This window comes from Dichomitus squalens, assembly GCF_000275845.1.
Source record: "Dichomitus squalens LYAD-421 SS1 unplaced genomic scaffold DICSQscaffold_4, whole genome shotgun sequence".
Classification (NCBI taxonomy): Eukaryota; Fungi; Basidiomycota; class Agaricomycetes; order Polyporales; family Polyporaceae; genus Dichomitus; species Dichomitus squalens.
In genome coordinates, this window is record NW_006766886.1 from 1,223,799 (window position 1) to 1,240,622 (window position 16,824).

General features: G+C 55.5%; 4 protein-coding genes across 4 annotated transcripts; 3 read left to right on the top strand and 1 right to left on the bottom strand.

Moving 5' to 3' along the window:
- The first annotated feature begins 1,299 nt into the window (after positions 1 to 1,299).
- Positions 1,300 to 3,805, top strand: DICSQDRAFT_133548 (uncharacterized protein). Its single transcript, XM_007362571.1, has 2 exons — positions 1,300 to 1,426; positions 1,502 to 3,805. Coding segments are annotated over exons 1-2 (1,764 nt in total). The 5' UTR covers positions 1,300 to 1,424; the 3' UTR covers positions 3,264 to 3,805.
- A 598-nt stretch (positions 3,806 to 4,403) lies between these two features.
- On the top strand, positions 4,404 to 6,997 carry DICSQDRAFT_100219 (uncharacterized protein). Its single transcript, XM_007362572.1, has 7 exons — positions 4,404 to 4,609; positions 4,670 to 4,682; positions 4,752 to 4,914; positions 4,980 to 5,338; positions 5,397 to 5,500; positions 6,399 to 6,429; positions 6,657 to 6,997. The coding sequence occupies exons 1-7, from the start codon at positions 4,482 to 4,484 to the stop codon at positions 6,852 to 6,854; spliced, it is 996 nt and encodes a 331-aa protein (XP_007362634.1). The 5' UTR covers positions 4,404 to 4,481; the 3' UTR covers positions 6,855 to 6,997.
- A 1,483-nt stretch (positions 6,998 to 8,480) lies between these two features.
- On the bottom strand, positions 8,481 to 9,380 carry DICSQDRAFT_133551 (uncharacterized protein). Its single transcript, XM_007362573.1, has 2 exons — positions 8,856 to 9,380; positions 8,481 to 8,797 (listed from the first exon to the last, which is right to left on the bottom strand). Exon 1 carries the CDS (start codon positions 9,147 to 9,149, stop codon positions 8,985 to 8,987), a length of 165 nt encoding a protein of 54 aa, XP_007362635.1. The 5' UTR covers positions 9,150 to 9,380; the 3' UTR covers positions 8,481 to 8,797; positions 8,856 to 8,984.
- A 3,083-nt stretch (positions 9,381 to 12,463) lies between these two features.
- Positions 12,464 to 16,794, top strand: DICSQDRAFT_52747 (calcium-translocating P-type ATPase; the record flags this gene model as incomplete). Its single annotated transcript, XM_007362574.1, has 8 exons — positions 12,464 to 13,195; positions 13,254 to 13,388; positions 13,445 to 13,871; positions 13,936 to 14,169; positions 14,226 to 15,043; positions 15,092 to 16,109; positions 16,161 to 16,518; positions 16,581 to 16,794. The coding sequence occupies 8 exons, from the start codon at positions 12,464 to 12,466 to the stop codon at positions 16,792 to 16,794; spliced, it is 3,936 nt and encodes a 1,311-aa protein (XP_007362636.1).
- Between the last annotated feature and the right edge of the window lie 30 nt (positions 16,795 to 16,824).

The window sequence follows — 16,824 nt, forward strand, 5'->3', positions numbered from 1 at the left end:
CATACAGGTAAGTCGCGCGGGTGCAGCAACGCAGTAGGTTAGAGCACGTCGTGGTAGGTCACTGTACGCGGGCTTGGCACGATGCGCGGGCGCGGGGAGTAGCGTATTATTATGTAATGCGAAATTTGTATTGTAGAGTAACCACCCATAAATACATATATCCGTTCATGCTCGATTTGGTGCCCAAGCGCAACGAGCCCCAACTGTATAGGACTGTTGCACTCTGTTCCTATATTTTTGCCAGGCGTTCAATAGAGTGGAACATACAGATATCGGGCGAAAAAGATGCAAATAGACGGAGACAGACGGGAAAAGACGACGAACGGCAAATAGCTTTTTGTGTGCATATGGACGGATATCTATGCATTCACCTACATACATGTGGATATCTGACTACTTCTGCCTTTTGGGCGGACTGAAACGGGCCAAAAAAGATGAGAATCGTGAGCAACAGGGAAGGTTCTCACTGGGAGTGACAGACTATATACCAATTGTAACAATTTTGTTCGATCCGCCTTCGCCTCATGCAAGCACGGAAATAAGTAGTAGGGCGTGCCATAGCGCGCTGGTGGAGACCGCACTCGACTTCGGCGCACTGGTTGTGGCGCGCTCATCTTCTCGGTCGGTATCGAAGCGCTATTGAAGCTATTTGACTAGCTATCTGGGATCAAGCACGAATGTCATGTTATCTCAGTGTTACGACATCGACGTCAGATATGAATATATGACAGTCCAGCCAATATATCGTTGCTCGTTAGAAATCTCTGGGCGCCTCATTTGTGACCATAGAGGGACTATCGTCATGGAACAAGGCCTTTTGAAAACGACAAAAACCTTAACAATACGATCTCTCTCCTATGAGGTCATAGGCTCACTCATGCGGCAGCTGAAGGTGAGCTAGATAGTGTGCACCCCCAGGGAGGAATCGGCGTAAGATGGGATCTGACGTCTCGATGTTGTGGTAGCAACTGTGAGCAAACGCACTACCTTCTGTCCGCCTGTTGAGCGATATATCCGCTCTCTAGATAAGTACCTTGGATCGTACACAATCACATCCTGACTGTCAAGGCATCACGCTGCAAGGCAAAGGACAGATTCTGAGCGATCCCTTTCGTGTAGAGTCACTTTAGACGTGCTGCTGTACGCGAGCTAAATCCACGTCATCCGACCGACTTAGACTAGTAAGCAAGCCCCTCAAACTTGTAAAGCCCAATCAACCTCTGAGTCAATGCTGACTTGAAACTCCGATAAACCGCGTCGTCGCCGAGCGCTGGGAGCCGTGTGATCTCAACTTGTTCGCGAACTGCCATCGTTTCATAACACTTGCTCATTCCTCTCATCACCATTGCTCTCGCCGGCGAGGGCCACCAGCCTGTCAGTGCTTTCTGCGCGTGCGTGCACAAGATCAACCGTCCAGAACGCCAATGTACGCCCCGTTCCCACCTTGATCGACTGGCCATGATCTATATCGTGATTGACACCCTGCCCTCCCCCGCCGCAGGCCGCTGCCCGACGAACGGCCACGTCAGAGTGTTGCCAACCTCATAGGCAGATTCGAGCAGCAGACTAAGAAGCAGCAGTCCGCGGGGTCTACCGTCTCGCCTCGGTCGTCGAGCGTCGCATCGCAGCACACTGGAGATGCCGCTAAGGAGGAGCTGAGGGAGAAGCGGGAATGGCCCCCAAAGCCCAAAGCCCCCATCGTTGCGAGCGGGTTCGAGTCTAAGGTGGAGGGTACGACCAAGTCCCCAGAGCCGCCTGCACCTGCACGTTTGCCTGAACCCGAGCCTGAGCCCGCGGCTGCACCTGCTGAACCCGGACCTACCGTTGAGGAGAAAGCTGCAGAGCCGGCTCCTGTGTCCCCTACAATTCCTGATAAGGCCGTCTCCCCCACTCCTTCGTCCCCGAAGAAGACCGCGCCTGCGTCCAAGCCCGCGTCCGGACGCCCATCTACCGCTACTGCGCGTACGCCTGCAACCCCGTCCAAGGCTCGCGAAGGGAGACCAAGCACTGTGAACGCGAAGTCCACCTCAGCGCGCACGCCCGCAAAGTCCCCACCATCTTCGTACCACCCCGGTCTATCGACCTCAGCCGTCTCCATCTCATCTACGGTGAAGACGGCGGGCTCCGCGAAGGCGACGCCGTCGCGGTCCCGGCCGTCCTCGCGTGCGTCGGTTACGCCTTCGCGGCCGAAGACCCCATCTTCTACTCGGCCGAAGACGCCTTCCCACACGACGTCCCCGAAGCCGAAGCCGACGCCGTCGTCTGGGCTCTTCGCGCCGACCGCCGCATCGCTCGCTCGCGCCCGCAACGCTGATGCTGGGCCGCCTCCCCCCGTGCGGAAGCCCACCGCCTCCAAGGACACGCTGGAGAGGCTGAGCAAGCCCACAGCGGCGAGCATCTCCAAGGTTCGCGCGCCCACCTTGCCCACCCATGCTCCGGCCAATGCGGGGCCTGCGAAGACGACCACTACGACTACGAAGACCACCTCTGCTACGCGTGCGACTCCTCCTGCTCCACGAGAGTCGCATACTACGCTCAAGCCGAGAGTTGGCCTTGCTGGCGCGAAGCTGAAGGATGCTAAGGCGAAGGTCGCACCTGCCGCCTCGCCTGGAGCTGCTGCTGCTACTGCTGCTGCTGCTGTACCCCAAGAGGAGCATCGCGAAGAGGCCGAGCACCATGAAGAGCTTGGTACGCACGAGCATGAGGAGTCCGGTGGTACCTTGGTCGACGAGCCCGAGCATGTGGAGCACCACGATGAGCCAGAGGAGATGCACGAGGGCGAGTTCCACGTCGAAGAGCGTCATGAGGAGGAACATCAGGACGAGGAGCTCCACGACGAGCAGCACGAAGTCCACGATGAAGCACCTCAAGCGGAGGAGGAACATGAACAGGAGCCTGAGCACGAAGAAGATCCCGTCGCGGAGCCCAATCCCGTCCCAGAGTCCGAGCCTGTCGAGCACGAGGACTCTACTGGGGAGCACAACGTTGAGGCCGAGGAGCCTCGCGAGGAAGAAGCCGCAGAGTCGCATACCACCGAGGATATATCCGTTGCATCCGGAGAGGCGGAGGCGGAAGCTTTTCATAGCGAGTCCGAGAGCCATGTCGACACCGAGTCCGACACGGTCGCAGGATCTGTCGCCGCAGACAAGACGGGCAACGATCTCGAGGACATGGTGAAGTTCCTCGAGACTGCCCCTGTAGTCGGCCCGATCAGCATGGTCGACATCCCCGACGAAGTCGCTAGTATCCCGGACGAGGACTGAAGTCAAATGGAAACGGGTACAGGGTTCGATGAGGATCAAGGTGGGTAGTCTGCCTCCCCATCGTCGTGATTGTTGAATGCAATATCGAATATCATTTACATGTATGTATTCTGAATACAGTGGACCGCAGTCGTTCTCTCTTCCTTTCAACCTGGTTTCCGCGCTTCATATGATACTCGTCAATCGCTCATGCTCTAACTTACAGATCACCCTTATTTTTCATCGATCACCGAACTCTCCTCTAATGCGTCCTTTCTGAGCCATCCGATGCCGCTGATATCTGCCACCACATAGTTCTGCCTGGTACGGTTACAGATACATACGCTTTCGTTCTCTCGTACCCTCGCATCCTCGTAACGATTCACGAATCTATACGTTAGTCTCGCGTTGTTTCTTGAGTCTTATGCTGGCGCACTCGCACCGTCTCCCTGTTCCGTCGCCACTAGTATACCAGACGCGTAGCAATCACAAGAGCAGTGAAACGGGATCACAAGTATTGTTCATAGCTTCCATTATGACGCCTGCGTTGACCATTGACCCCGAAATGACCGTGTCTTGAGAAGCTCCCTCACACATTCCTCTGTCAACCACCACGCGGACCATAGCAGTATGCCACGCTGGACAGCAAGCATGTGCAGGTGATGGAAAGAACATGCATTGGTTGACGGTATTGCGAAAGCGGCGTGTATTGGACAGGTAAACTGACGACGAACACGATATGTTGGTCTCCTCCAGAACTGCAGCCTCTCCTTCCGATCCCTTCTGCCTTGTCATGAGCACCAGCCGAAGCGACACCTCGTCGACAGCAGGAAACCAGTCAGAGCAAAGAAGCCATAGCCCAAGAGGAAGACCGATACTCCTAGAAGAAACATCTTCGAGTTGCTCTAGGGGACTGGAACGCGAGCAAGGATACGGAGAGCGACTCCCAAGCTCGAACTTTGTGTCCCCATGGATTTGTTCTGGAGAACTCGCAAACTTCGCGCCTCTGCTCTTATGCTGCTTTTGGCTTACCTAATGCTTTCCCAGGTGGTATGTCCAGAGGCGCCCATGATGCACGGGCCTGCGGGAAGACCGGGCAGCGGGTTGCCGGAGGGGGTGGCGTCGGATTTCATGCTTTCTGGCTTGCGAATGGCGACCGCGTAGTACTGACCAGCCCACCTGGCCGACAGCGTGCACTCACTTGTATCTTGCTCTTGTTTCGCTGCTACGTCGACCACCATGTCGTTCTCAAAACCGCTCACACTTGCGCGCGTCGAAGACCTGACTTTGGGGGCTTTCTCGAATGTAGCGCCATCCCAAACACTCGACCATCTCGTACGGTTCTTAAGCACATGGAGTGGTAGCGAGTTGAGTCTCGCTTGATGTCGTTTGGGTTGACGTGTCTGACTGAGTACATGGCATTGCAGCAAGCTCTTCATGGTACGTCCCCTGTGCGCTTCAGTTGAAGGCGGCAATTGACGCGTCTGCTATGACGGCATATCCCTTCAGATCATCCAATATACTGTCAAGCTCATCGTCCCCTTCCTCCAATGGCGCGCTCGTCTTCAATATGGCGCAGGCCTCCGGAAGGCACCCGTAAGCCCTGCCGCTGACAGGCTAGCAATACTGGGCAACCTCATTGGCGACGCTAGGATGTTCTTCAGAATCTGGGGTACGTCGCGAATGAAACCTAAACGCCCGAAGGGTGCGTCGCGCATCCACTCAGACGCGTTTTAGGCCTTCTCCCTATCTTCCAATGGCTGATCGCCCTCGAACGCAATTCGCCGCCGACGCGCTGGCTCCGCACAATCGAACGTCTCCAGGGGTGGTCTATGCTCGCATACTATCCTCTTGAGCACCTCTACTACTTGCTTTCCCACTCTGTGATTCCAAACAAGCTCCCGCTGCCGTCACTGACGGCGTTTATACCCTTCGTACGGACCAAACCTAGCGACAACCATATACCGTTGGATCTCGGCAAGCTCGGCCTGTGGTCTACCCGCTTCTGGGCTGCGTACGTTGTCCTCCAGTTGGCCCACCTGCAGGAGGACAGCAAGCTCCTCACTGCGCGGGAGCGTACGCTGAACAAGTCAAAGGTGGGTCCGGTGCTATGAAGGCGGTGATGGACATGTACTGACCGCGGTGCTTCTAAAGACTGGCGCGACTGCTGCCGAGAAGGAGGACATACGCAAGAGGCGAAGTGCCCTGTGGAACGAGTTTATTGTGAACCTGGCATACCTGCCGCTTACAATCCACTGGTACGTTATCGTTGCGTTCGTGCTTTTTCACGGCCGGTTTTGGACTTGCATTGCGGGAATGATTTCTCCCACACAATGGTCGCGGGCTTTTGTGGCTTTTACCATCCATTGTTGAACTCTCATGCTGGTATGACATGAGCATGCATCGTGGTTGCGGTGTTTCTTCTTTCCTTTATCGAACGGGGCTGTGTGCGGCTTCTCCGCTTGTGAGCAGATCTGGCTTCTGGATGTCTGATTTCGGTCGCCGTTAACGGCAGAGAATTCTGGAATGACAAGGCTGTACGCCCGCGCGCCTCGTGGCCTTGTCCACCCCACCCTTTCGAAGCTCCCCTCATGCCCCGCGGACACAGTTTCGAGCGCGAGCATAGTGCCACGAGCAGGCGGCGTTTTTCACCTAGCCTTCGCAGTCCTCGATAGCACACAATCTATGAGCCTCGGGGTGGGGAAAATACGACAGTCGGCGATATACGCGCGTCATTCGGGCTTATGAGTCACGTACACCGATTCTAATACTGGCTCGCGGCACGCCGTACGCCATATGCTGGGAAGTGGTACCTAACTTCCCGTATGCGCAGCGAACGCCTGCCACGGGTAGACGGCACGGCAACTGCGACTGTCAGCGAGACGCGACTGAGACGCAGGGGCCTGACACTATATCTGTTCATACGTGTGTCATATCTAGCCGCCATCTATTCGGCATGGCCAGCGCGTGCATTTAGGATGGGTTCTGTCTTCGAATGTGCGCGACTTATTGTCAAATGTGGATTCATTGGTCGGCGACGCGAGAGGTCATTCCAGACACGTATAAAGCCGCTTCTGCTGTATCTGTCTCTCATGTGTGGCTTCTATCACACCTTCGTCATTCAAGAGTAGTTGCTGATGCCCATCCTTACCGCAGGTCAACGGAGAAGGGAATCATCTCAAACGACGTATGTGCTCTTATCTTCGCCGCTTGTTACACGTTTCTTCCGTCCGTCGTCGGTCTTCCAGTCGTGGGAGAACTGGCCGCACATGATCACCATGCCTTCGCATTTACCTTTCCTTCGTAGAATGGTCCCTCAGGAACCTAGGAGCGAGGCGGCTTTGGATGTTCCGACGTCGGGATATGCTCTTAACGAACCCAAACACTGATTGCTGTGCCTCTGCTTTCTCACAGGTTTGGGTCAGCGTCCTAGGACTCATAGCTGGGGTCGCCTCATGGAAGAGCGGCTGGGAAGCGACAGCGCTTACACCTGCTCCTACCGTAGGCGACATTCCGCTTCCTGCTGGGGAGTCCACCGAGACAAAACTGGCACCGTACCTGGACGACCCGCTCAAGGATGTCATCACCGCCCCCGCGCTCGATGAGCTGTAATGGACGTGATCGGCCACTGCGTTTGGCGTGGATACGGCCGCAAGCCGTACGGGACCGGGTGCTTAGGACTCGGAGGCGCAGGCGAGGACACCGGCGTCAGGTCCCCCAGTTGACGCTTCTACGCCATCCACAATGAACACGGCTGTAAAGCATCGACATTGTTTGCATCTACGGGTATCTTTGTGTCTACTCAGAGATCCGTGATATTTCGGACATGTGTAGCTTGACTCCGGAACAAGCACATGAGGTCCTGACAGACCTTCTACGGAAAGGTGAGGTTAGATATCCAGTGCCCTGGAGTGTACCGCGATCCGCTGTTGGGCGGAGGAAGCCAAATGTGTAACGCGGGTTGTTGCTAGGAAGATGTCATTGAACTGCACGAGTGCCAAGTACCGAACGAGTAACTGTGGACCGTCATGTGGCGTCTGCCTCGTACTACTGAATATTGTGACTCGCATCGACCAGGGCTTGACTCCTTGTCTCCCCAGCTCCTCAGCTACTGGGCGATGACATTGGTAGCTGGGACGGTTGCCCCGGAGCGAGGAATAGGGCCTTATACGAAAAAACTTCCTCCTTCGCACTCATTCTAGCTGGCTATCTGGCCTGACCTATATCACATCGAATAATGTTGAAGTCTCTGGATATTAGGCATAGTCAAGCAATGGTTTGAATGTGACATCGATACACAACACGCGGCATCACCGTGAGCTTCTTGACAGTCAAACCTGGTACTGTGCGAACTTGCACGCTTGCCTAATTCGGACCGGAGATCTCGATCCCCCTGACTCGGCAACTCAATTAGGATCCGATTTGGGAGGCTGTGCATCAGGGCTCCTCTATGCCAATCCTCTCAGTGCAAGGCTCAACCTCCTCTCCCCTCCTCTCCTCTGTTTGTCTGAACAGGGCCATTGACTCTCCAAGCGACCTGCGGATGCTTTGAGAAGATTGCAGCCGCTTAGTCTACGTGGCTCAATCGGATCGTCAGAATTCGGGGAAGGGTTCTCATAATACACAGCCTCGAGAAGCTCCGGCCCTTGCCCGTCTTTGGTGCGGCGCGTGCCCCATGGCATGACGGTGCGCTCGTTCTGGGGTGCGCTAGAAACTTATGGGATGGGCCTCCGCCCCTCCAGATCATGACGCTTACAATGGTTCTGACTGGCCTCGATTCACGGACTCGACTTGGCTCCAAGGGTTTCCTCTATGCTGTGAGCGGACAGTCGGAGCGCCGTCAGCGGAGTCGGGTGGGGCTAGAGGCTGTTCCGCAAAAGCTTGTCCTCCGTAGCACCGACAGAATGGCAGCGGGACTTGGGCCGGTGCGCCCTCAACTATGCCTCAGAACTCTCAAAACTGGTCAGCTGTGGACATGACCTAGGGACACGTAGGCTTGCGGCTTGCGGATCTAACGTGAAAATATGCGAAGCAGTACAAGGCGCAGCGCGGGGGTGAAGAATATGCAGGAAACCAGGGTCATCCGGCTAATCATATACCGGTCGGAAATCTCATGGTACACGGTGAATATCGTGGTAAGTACATGACATTTGTCGAACCCTAGTATGTCGCTTCCGCGCCGCACCGATGCTTGTGGCCTTAGGTGCTGTGTTGGGTGAACAAACAAGCTCGGTGTGTATTCCGATCTCTAGTATTTTAGCTTGAAATTATGTAGAATCTATGTGATCTAACCACCGCATACGTTAGGTGCAATGCTCACGCCAAGAACCAGATTCCCTTGAATCCGAAGGTCGTGTCCTTCCGCAGCATCCCCTGTGCATTAGGACGATGTCTATGCATTCGCGAATCTAGCATCCAGTGCTAGGCTCGCAGCCTAACAGTTCTCATGGATCGGCTTGCGTCGAATGATCGCATTGGTACGCAATTGGCACTTACATGTGGATTCAGGTTTATGCACAAGGAGAAGACATGATATCACACATGCATAGGCAACGGTGGGTAGGCATTTATTGTGCCTACCACCCTCCTGGCTCTAACGCTGTGCCCCTGAAGGTTATACACGGCTGCGCTCCGGAATGCAGCTTACACGCTCACGATAGCGTCTCGGATCCTGATACCCTCGGCGTTCTTGACGACTACCTGGCATCCCTCAAGCGGTGTGTTCGGGTCACATCTATCCCCCTATGGGTTGCCGCAAGACGCGAGTATCGCAATAGGCTGCGCACGTCGCGTAGCTCGGAGACCATAGGCGTGGGCTGTGTATCCTGTCGGACGAGTGCGTGCCTGTCGATTAAGGTAGCGACCGTCAGGTCGTGGCAAGCAGCGAAGCTGCATGCTAACGGCCATTGTGCGGTCTCGATGGAAGTCAGGCCTCAATTTCTATTATTTCACAGGTCACAGCCTCAATGGTTCGATATGACATTGTCAGGAGAATCGTGGTAATACTGTCGCATACGACCCGAAAGCCGTAAATACACGATAGAGGCGAGCAGGCTAGGTACTATTAGAACAGCGACGACCATCCTTAATTGTCCTTCCTGGAGACGTTCCCCCTTCGTCTTGGAAGCTATGCCTAACAATATAACACGCGCAGTAATTCTTCTACTGTTGAAGTCTCCGAGAATCCAACGTCACCATATCAACCTACTTTGTTCTGCAAAATGTGCCACCAGCGAGCGTTTACGCGTGACAGGGCCGAATGCACACCGCACTGCGGTCTATCAGAGGCTAATCTCCCTGTATAACAGACTGCCGGGCTACCCTAATCATTACGGAAACTCACCTCTCTGACAAAAACGAAATGGTCCTCCATGGCACGACAGCGACTCGGAGGTCATGAGATTGTGCTGTGGGTCGCATAACATCGCCACGCCTTCCCAACGCGTAAACCTGCAGCACCCATGTATGCAGAAGCAGCGCTCACAAGACCTCTGCAGCAGCTATGAAAAGGTACGCCAGCTTTTAGGGATCCGCCGAACGATTGGTTCTACGGCGGTCAACTCGGCTTCTCGTCAGCATAGGTATATGCCGCCTGGCATGCGGGCCTAAGAACGAGCCACACGTCGGTGGCACTAGAATAGAAGGCGCAGTGCAGGATATCGCCGCACGCATCGCAGATGTGAGTCACCTCGAGCATTCCAACATCGGCGCTGTTCCCACATGCCGTCCGGTGGACTCTAATGGGTGTCCTAGCACGTTTTTCTATCAAATTTGTATTGAAAATACCCTTCTAATGCTCAAACAACTGACGTCGAATAACCCACCACATACGTACACAAAAGGCAAGGATGAGAGGCATAGGTGGCTCGTCACACGAGGACGCCACGCACCAACACTTGACTATATACGTACAGGGATATTATCAGGCGTCGCAGGATGAACTGGCCTAAGCGGGTATACGCCGCTCATGCGTCCCCCGCGGGGGATATCCTTGTAGTTTTACGCTTTTGACTATGCCGCATGTCAACATCCGAGCCCTGCATCATGAGCGCCGCGTTCAGTAGATGGCAGACGTCGGGTGTCGTACCCCTGACTTGCGCCGAGATATCTGGCGCTTGAACGGATGCCTGTACAGCTGCACGCAGACTAGCGCTGATGGCGTGTTGAGAAGTGTAGGCTCGGGCGTAGGCTCATGATGCATTCAGGCTACAGGGAAATATGAGCTCCTAGGGTGAGACTCGCAAGACAAACGCGTCTGGGCGCCCGCCTAGGCGGCCTGAGCACAGCTACCTGCGAACATCAAAACATATCAGCCCGAGATGTAGTTCAAGGAATGCACTTAGCTTGCTGCGCATCTAACCCCTAGGCGATGGCTCCGCCTCTGAGATGCAGATTCCTAGGACAGATACAAATCAGGAGTACTATGGAGGAACAGCACAGCGCGTTTAAAGGGGTACGGATGAGCTGGAGGTCCCAAGCCGCCTCCCTCGGACCGGGTGCGATGACTGGGAAGAGACGCAGAGGTACCGACCAATGGTCAGCGTCCTAGAGCACATCATCGTGAGCAATGGTTCAGGACCAACGCTCTGAAGCCGCTGTGATGGGCAAGAGAGCAGCATCAGATTAGTACCGTCCTCTGGTGGCACCTTTTATGCAGTTCTGTATCGCAATCCACAGGCTGCGCAGCTTGCGGGGATCGAAGTCGAAGATTTTTCCGAGATGATGACTTCACAAGAATCTAATCGCACACATAGATCGATCCTAGAACTTGGAAGATCGATGAGACGGCTGCTTCCCCTACAGAAGTAATCGTGGGCAGTGGCAGGAGATGCTGATACGTGACAGCCAGCTAACTCTAACTATGAGAAACAATGCAGTGACACACCTGGCCTAGAATGACATGCGGACGATCTTCACGAGACAGTCGAGAGCCGCGATGCAGTGCACAGTGGAGGTCGTCGAGTACTACCACGAGCGACACAGCGAACGCCCGGATGGACTGGGGGACACCACAGCATTGATTTCTTCTCCCGCTTCTGCCGTGCAGGAAGCGACTCAAACCGCCTTCGCATGCGATATCGACATATCATAGATGACGATGAGTGGGGTCATGATTTAGACAGCGTGAGAATCAGCGACAATTTCGCTACTGTATACAGAGCTGGTACCGATAGTACTCCGAGCCGATTCCCTATGAGTTATTGACAGATGCTATGCGATGCGAAGAGGTTGGCAGGAAGTGAAAAGATCTGCGCAACAGAAAGTTTCCATCCTTGCAATCAGCGGATCCTTGCGCGAGTCTCACAGAAGAGTAGATCAATACAACTGAGGCTACTTGCAGAGGGTTCCTCATGGTGAAGGAAGCGTGCCTCAGGGGTCCCCGAGTATAGTGTGTGGTTCCGCGCCTCGGACTATGCATCCGATCTGTTCAACAAAAGGGCGTTGTTCGCCCGAGGGGCATGGACCCAAGAAACGGGCAGGATGTTGTACCGACCATAAGTAGAACGTGAGAAAAGATTACAGAAGCACGGAAACACAACATTAGCTCCTCTTGGCACACGCACCGCCTCGATTCTGTATGGAACTGCGATTGCCAACGCCGGCCATACTAAAGCATCGGCTGAGGGAGGTTGAAAGTTCCCTTCTCCACGCCCTTCAGCCCTCCTCCCAATTCTCTTGCTCCCTCCGACATGTCCAGCGCCGACAACAGACCTCAGATCCCCGCTATAGTGACAACAGACCTATCGTCCACTAACTCGTCTACCATCAACCTTACTGTAGAACCTCCTGACGACCACAATGATCCTAATGTGGTGTCTCCAGACTCGGCGGCTCTGTCACCAACCGCAGCCCCTCGTTCGCCGCCATACGCGTCTCATCTGTCGCCATTGAATGTGCCGATTGCCGGCGGTCGTTTGTCACTCGATGCGCCGTCGCCGTACTCGCCGTCTCTGATGCCAGGCTCCCCATCTCCGAGCTTCACAAGCTCCACGGAGACCCACGTTCCCCCTTCTCCCACCCTTTCCACTCGGAGTTCCGTCCACTTCGCGCCACCGCAGACGTCCACCGCATTGCGGTACAACCGCCCAGAAGAAAGAACTGGTTTGTCATCCCTGCACCTGCTCACTCCGGATTACAACCGGCACCGGAGGAAGGGGAGCGTCGCGAGTTCGATGGACGGCTCCACGGAGGGAACTGAGCCCGACACGAACAGCATCAATATGCAGCCCTTGACCCCGCAGCACACCGGAGACGGCAGCACGATTGTATCGCCAACACAGACTCACTGCGACGGCGCGTCAGATGCCGACGCGACGACCGTGCGGGGAAGCTTGCGAAGCCGTCCCAAGCTTGACGAGCCCCCGAGCAAGGGCAGCGGCGAGGGTGCGCACGAAGAGCGGGAAGCGCGTCCAGCGCTCGATCTCGCGCAGGACGAGAACATCGACGCCGGCCCGTTCAGCTTCAAGCCGTACAGACTTGCGTCGCTCGTGGATCCAAAGAACTTGGACCTGCTGAAGGAGATGGGCGGTGTCACCGGGCTCCTTCAGGGTCTCGGCACGCATAGGAAGAAAGGGTTGAGTAGGAGGGCTTTGGGGAAGGCGCCTGATGTGTCCCACCACGAGTCGTTCGCGCCGCGTGTAGACAAAGACTCAAGACCAGGGGCCGGTGCCGGCGATGGCGCGTCACAACGCCATGACCGAGAGCCTGAGGCGAGTGACGTGCCGAAGCTTGTCCTTACTGGGCCTGGAGACGAGGACGGAGGGGGAATATCGTTGGCTGGTTCTCGGACAGACTTGGGCGAGGATGCTGGGGATGCGGAGCAGAGCAGCGGTTCAGCTTACGACGCGAACCTCGAGGAGCGTCGACGGGTCTTTGGCGCGAACACTCTCCCGATTCGGAAGACGAAGTCGCTGTTGCAGCTCATGTGGCTCGCTCTGAAGGACAAAGTTCTGGTGAGTTCATCTTTCATGAACGCGCTTAGGTGCATAATCATGATGCATCTTTCTTCAGGTGCTTTTGTCTATCGCCGCTATCGTTTCGTTGGCTCTCGGTTTCTTCCAAGATTTCGGTACTCCACGACCTGCCGGGGAGCCACCGGTTGACTGGGTGGAGGGCGTGGCCATCATGGTTGCAATCATCATAGTTGTCAGTGTGGTCTCTGACTTCTACATTTCTGGGGTGCTTATATGCGCAATCACCAGGTCATGGTCGGCTCCGTCAACGACTGGCAGAAGGAACGGCAGTTCCAAGCGCTCAACGAGAGGAAGGAGGAGCGAGGAGTTAAGGTCATTCGAGATGGTGTCGAGATGATTGTCGACATCAAGGAGGTCGTTGTAGGCGACGTCGCGCTGGTCGAACCCGGCGAGATTGTTCCCTGCGACGGTGTCTTCCTCTCTGGACACAACGTCAAGTGCGACGAGTCCGGCGCTACCGGCGAGTCCGACGCGATTAAGAAGATATCGTACGAGGACTGCCTCAAGAGCGTTGCGGAGGAAGGAGCCGGCGGAGGGGACCCCTTGAAACATACGGATTGTTTCATGATCAGTGGCAGCAAGGTGCAGGAAGGGTACGGCAGCTACGTGGTCATCGCAGTCGGAACTCGGTCCTTCAACGGTCGGATCATGATGGGTGAGTGGCATCCGCACAGTAGCGGCGTGGCCGTGCGCTTTCCGGACTTACTGTTTTCCCTAAGCTCTTCGCGGTGATTCCGAGAACACGCCTCTTCAACTCAAGCTGAACGACCTCGCGGAGCTCATCGCCAAGCTAGGAAGCGCTGCAGGCCTCGTTCTGTTTGTTGCCCTAATGATACGCTTCTTTGTCCAGCTCGGTACCCACAGCGTACAACGGACGCCGAGTCAGTGGGGCATTGCATTCGTTCAGATCCTTATCATCTCCGTGACCCTCATCGTGGTGGCCGTACCAGAAGGTTTTTAACTTCACCTGAACCGCGTGTTGGTATCAACTCAGGGTTTTTTTTGACAGGTTTGCCGCTCGCGGTGACGCTCGCTCTTGCGTTCGCTACCAAGCGGATGACGAAAGAGAACCTTCTTGTACGTGTGCTCGGTTCCTGCGAGACGATGGCAAACGCATCCGTCATCTGCACGGACAAAACGGGTACGCTTACGCAGAATGCCATGACTGTCGTCGCGGGCTCCGTCGGGATCCACTGCAAGTTCGTTCATCACCTCGAGGATAACAAGGCCCGCACGAATGCGGACGAGGAGCCGAACGTCTGGGATACGTCAACCTCCAAGAAACATACCGAAGACTTCTCGATTGACCTGGAGAGTATCAACGACACGCTCTCGCCCGCGATACAGGACCTGTTGAACAAGGCTATCGCGATCAACTCGACGGCGTTCGAGGACGACGACCCGGAGACAGGGAAGAAGGTCTTCGTCGGTTCAAAGACCGAGACTGCTCTGCTCAAGTTCGCAAAGGAAAACGGGTGGACCGACTACAAGGAGCTGCGTGAGGCGGCCGACATCGTCCAGATGCTCCCCTTCTCGAGCGATCGCAAGGCCATGGGCGTCGTCGTTCGGCTCGATAAACGCCACTACCGCGTCTACCTGAAGGGCGCGAGCGAGATCTTGACGAAGCGCTGCACGCGTCACATCGTTGTCGAGCGCGGCTCAAAGTCGGACGAGATTGGGACGAGCGAAATCGACGACTCCGCACGCGATAACATTCAGCGGACTATCATCTTCTATGCTAACCAGACTCTTCGAACTATTGCTATCTGCTACCGCGATTTCGACTGCTGGCCGCCGCCGGGCACGAACCCAGAGTCCGAGGATGAGGTACGTACGTTGTTCGCTGTCATTCCGAGAGGCTATAACTCTCCGCAGGTTCCATACGAAGATCTCTCTAGCAACCTCACGCTCATCGGCATCACCGGCATCGAAGACCCCCTACGTCCTGGTGTCCGCGAAGCTGTGGCAGATTGCAGGAAGGCCGGCGTCGCCGTCAAGATGTGCACTGGCGACAATGTTCTCACCGCTCGCTCGATCGCGTTGCAATGTGGTATTTATTCCGCCGGTGGCATGATCATGGAAGGCCCCGTTTTCCGGCAGCTTGAGAAGCAAGACTTGCTTGAGTTAGTGCCTCGTCTCCAGGTACTCGCGCGTTCGTCTCCTGAAGACAAGAAGCTCTTGGTCGAGACTCTTCGGGAACTTGGCGAGATCGTCGGTGTCACCGGCGACGGTACGAATGACGGCCCGGCTCTCAAGACCGCCGATGTTGGTTTCTCTATGGGTATCGCTGGTACCGAGGTTGCCAAGGAGGCATCCGACATCATCCTCATGGACGACAACTTCGCATCCATCGTTAAAGCGATTATGTGGGGTCGCTGCGTTAACGACGCGGTTCGGAAATTCCTCCAGTTCCAGATCTCGACTAATATCACAGCTGTCATCATCACTTTTGTCTCTGCTGTCGCCTCCGCGCAGGAGGAGTCTGTTCTCTCTGCGGTGCAACTGCTTTGGATTAACATCATCATGGACACGTTCGCGGCTCTTGCTCTGGCGACGGATCCTGCGAGCCCCGTTCTACTCGACCGCAAGCCGGACAAGAAGACTGCGCCGCTGTTCACTGTCGATATGTATAAACAGATCCTTGGACAATCCGCGTACCAAACCATCATCACGCTAATCTTCCACTTCCTTGGCGCTCGTATTCTCGGCCAAACCCATTCCGACAACACGTCCACGCAGAACCATAATAACACAATTGTCCAAACTCTGGTATTCAACCTATTCGTATTCGCTCAGATATTTAACTCTATCAATTCCCGCCGGCTCGATAATCACCTCAACGTTTTCGCGGGCATCACGCGTAACTACTACTTCATGGGAATCACCCTCCTCGGTACGTCTGCTTGTTCGAATCACTGACTCGTGTTCCCTGACGTTCTCGCAGAGGTCGCAGTTCAGATCCTGATCGTGTTTGTCGGTGGCGCCGCGTTCCAAGTTACTCGTATCGGTGGTCGTGAGTGGGGTATTGGCCTTGCGCTCGGTTTCGTCTCCCTGCCCCTCGGCGCCCTCATCCGTTGCATTCCCAATGGACCTATTGAGCGGTTCTTCATCATGATTCGTCTCCTGCCCAACCCGGACGTTCTCCCGACGGTTCGGGACGACGCGCAATGGAATTCGGCGATTCAGCTCGTCCGCGACAATCTCAACACATTCGCACACGTGCGCGGTGGCCGTGTGCGTGCGTCGTCATATGTGGGCAAGAGTCGGAACGCCCGCCTCGCACCGGAGTCTCGCGTAGCACTGTGAGTTTCATTACAACCTCCATGCCACGTCGTTCCCGAGGTTTCTAACTTGGTATCTATAGTCCGTCCATCATGACCATGGTGCCTACACTCATCGCTTCTTCCATCGGTGCTGGGTGGGCGCCTCAGTCGCCTACTGGTTTGTCTAACCCAGCGAGCTTTGACCCCTCGAAATCGTCGGCCGCCCTCTGGGAGGGCAAGATTCAGATTCACCCTGAGACCAAGCCGGACGATCCTGTCATGCAGCGCTGGGGGGCCGTTGCGAAAAGGACATGATACGCATCGCTGTCGGACGCTTTGACCACA

Bases quoted from the DNA above. Each gene is read 5' to 3' on its own strand.
- DICSQDRAFT_133551 (XM_007362573.1), bottom strand. From the start codon at position 9,149: ATGGCCGTTAGCATGCAGCTTCGCTGCTTGCCACGACCTGACGGTCGC.
- DICSQDRAFT_100219 (XM_007362572.1), top strand. From the start codon at position 4,482: ATGTCGTTCTCAAAACCGCTCACACTTGCGCGCGTCGAAGACCTGACT. The intron at 4,915-4,979 runs GTACGTCGCGAA...GACGCGTTTTAG, and splicing joins GATGTTCTTCAGAATCTGGG to GCCTTCTCCCTATCTTCCAA. The intron at 5,339-5,396 runs GTGGGTCCGGTG...GTGCTTCTAAAG, and splicing joins GTACGCTGAACAAGTCAAAG to ACTGGCGCGACTGCTGCCGA.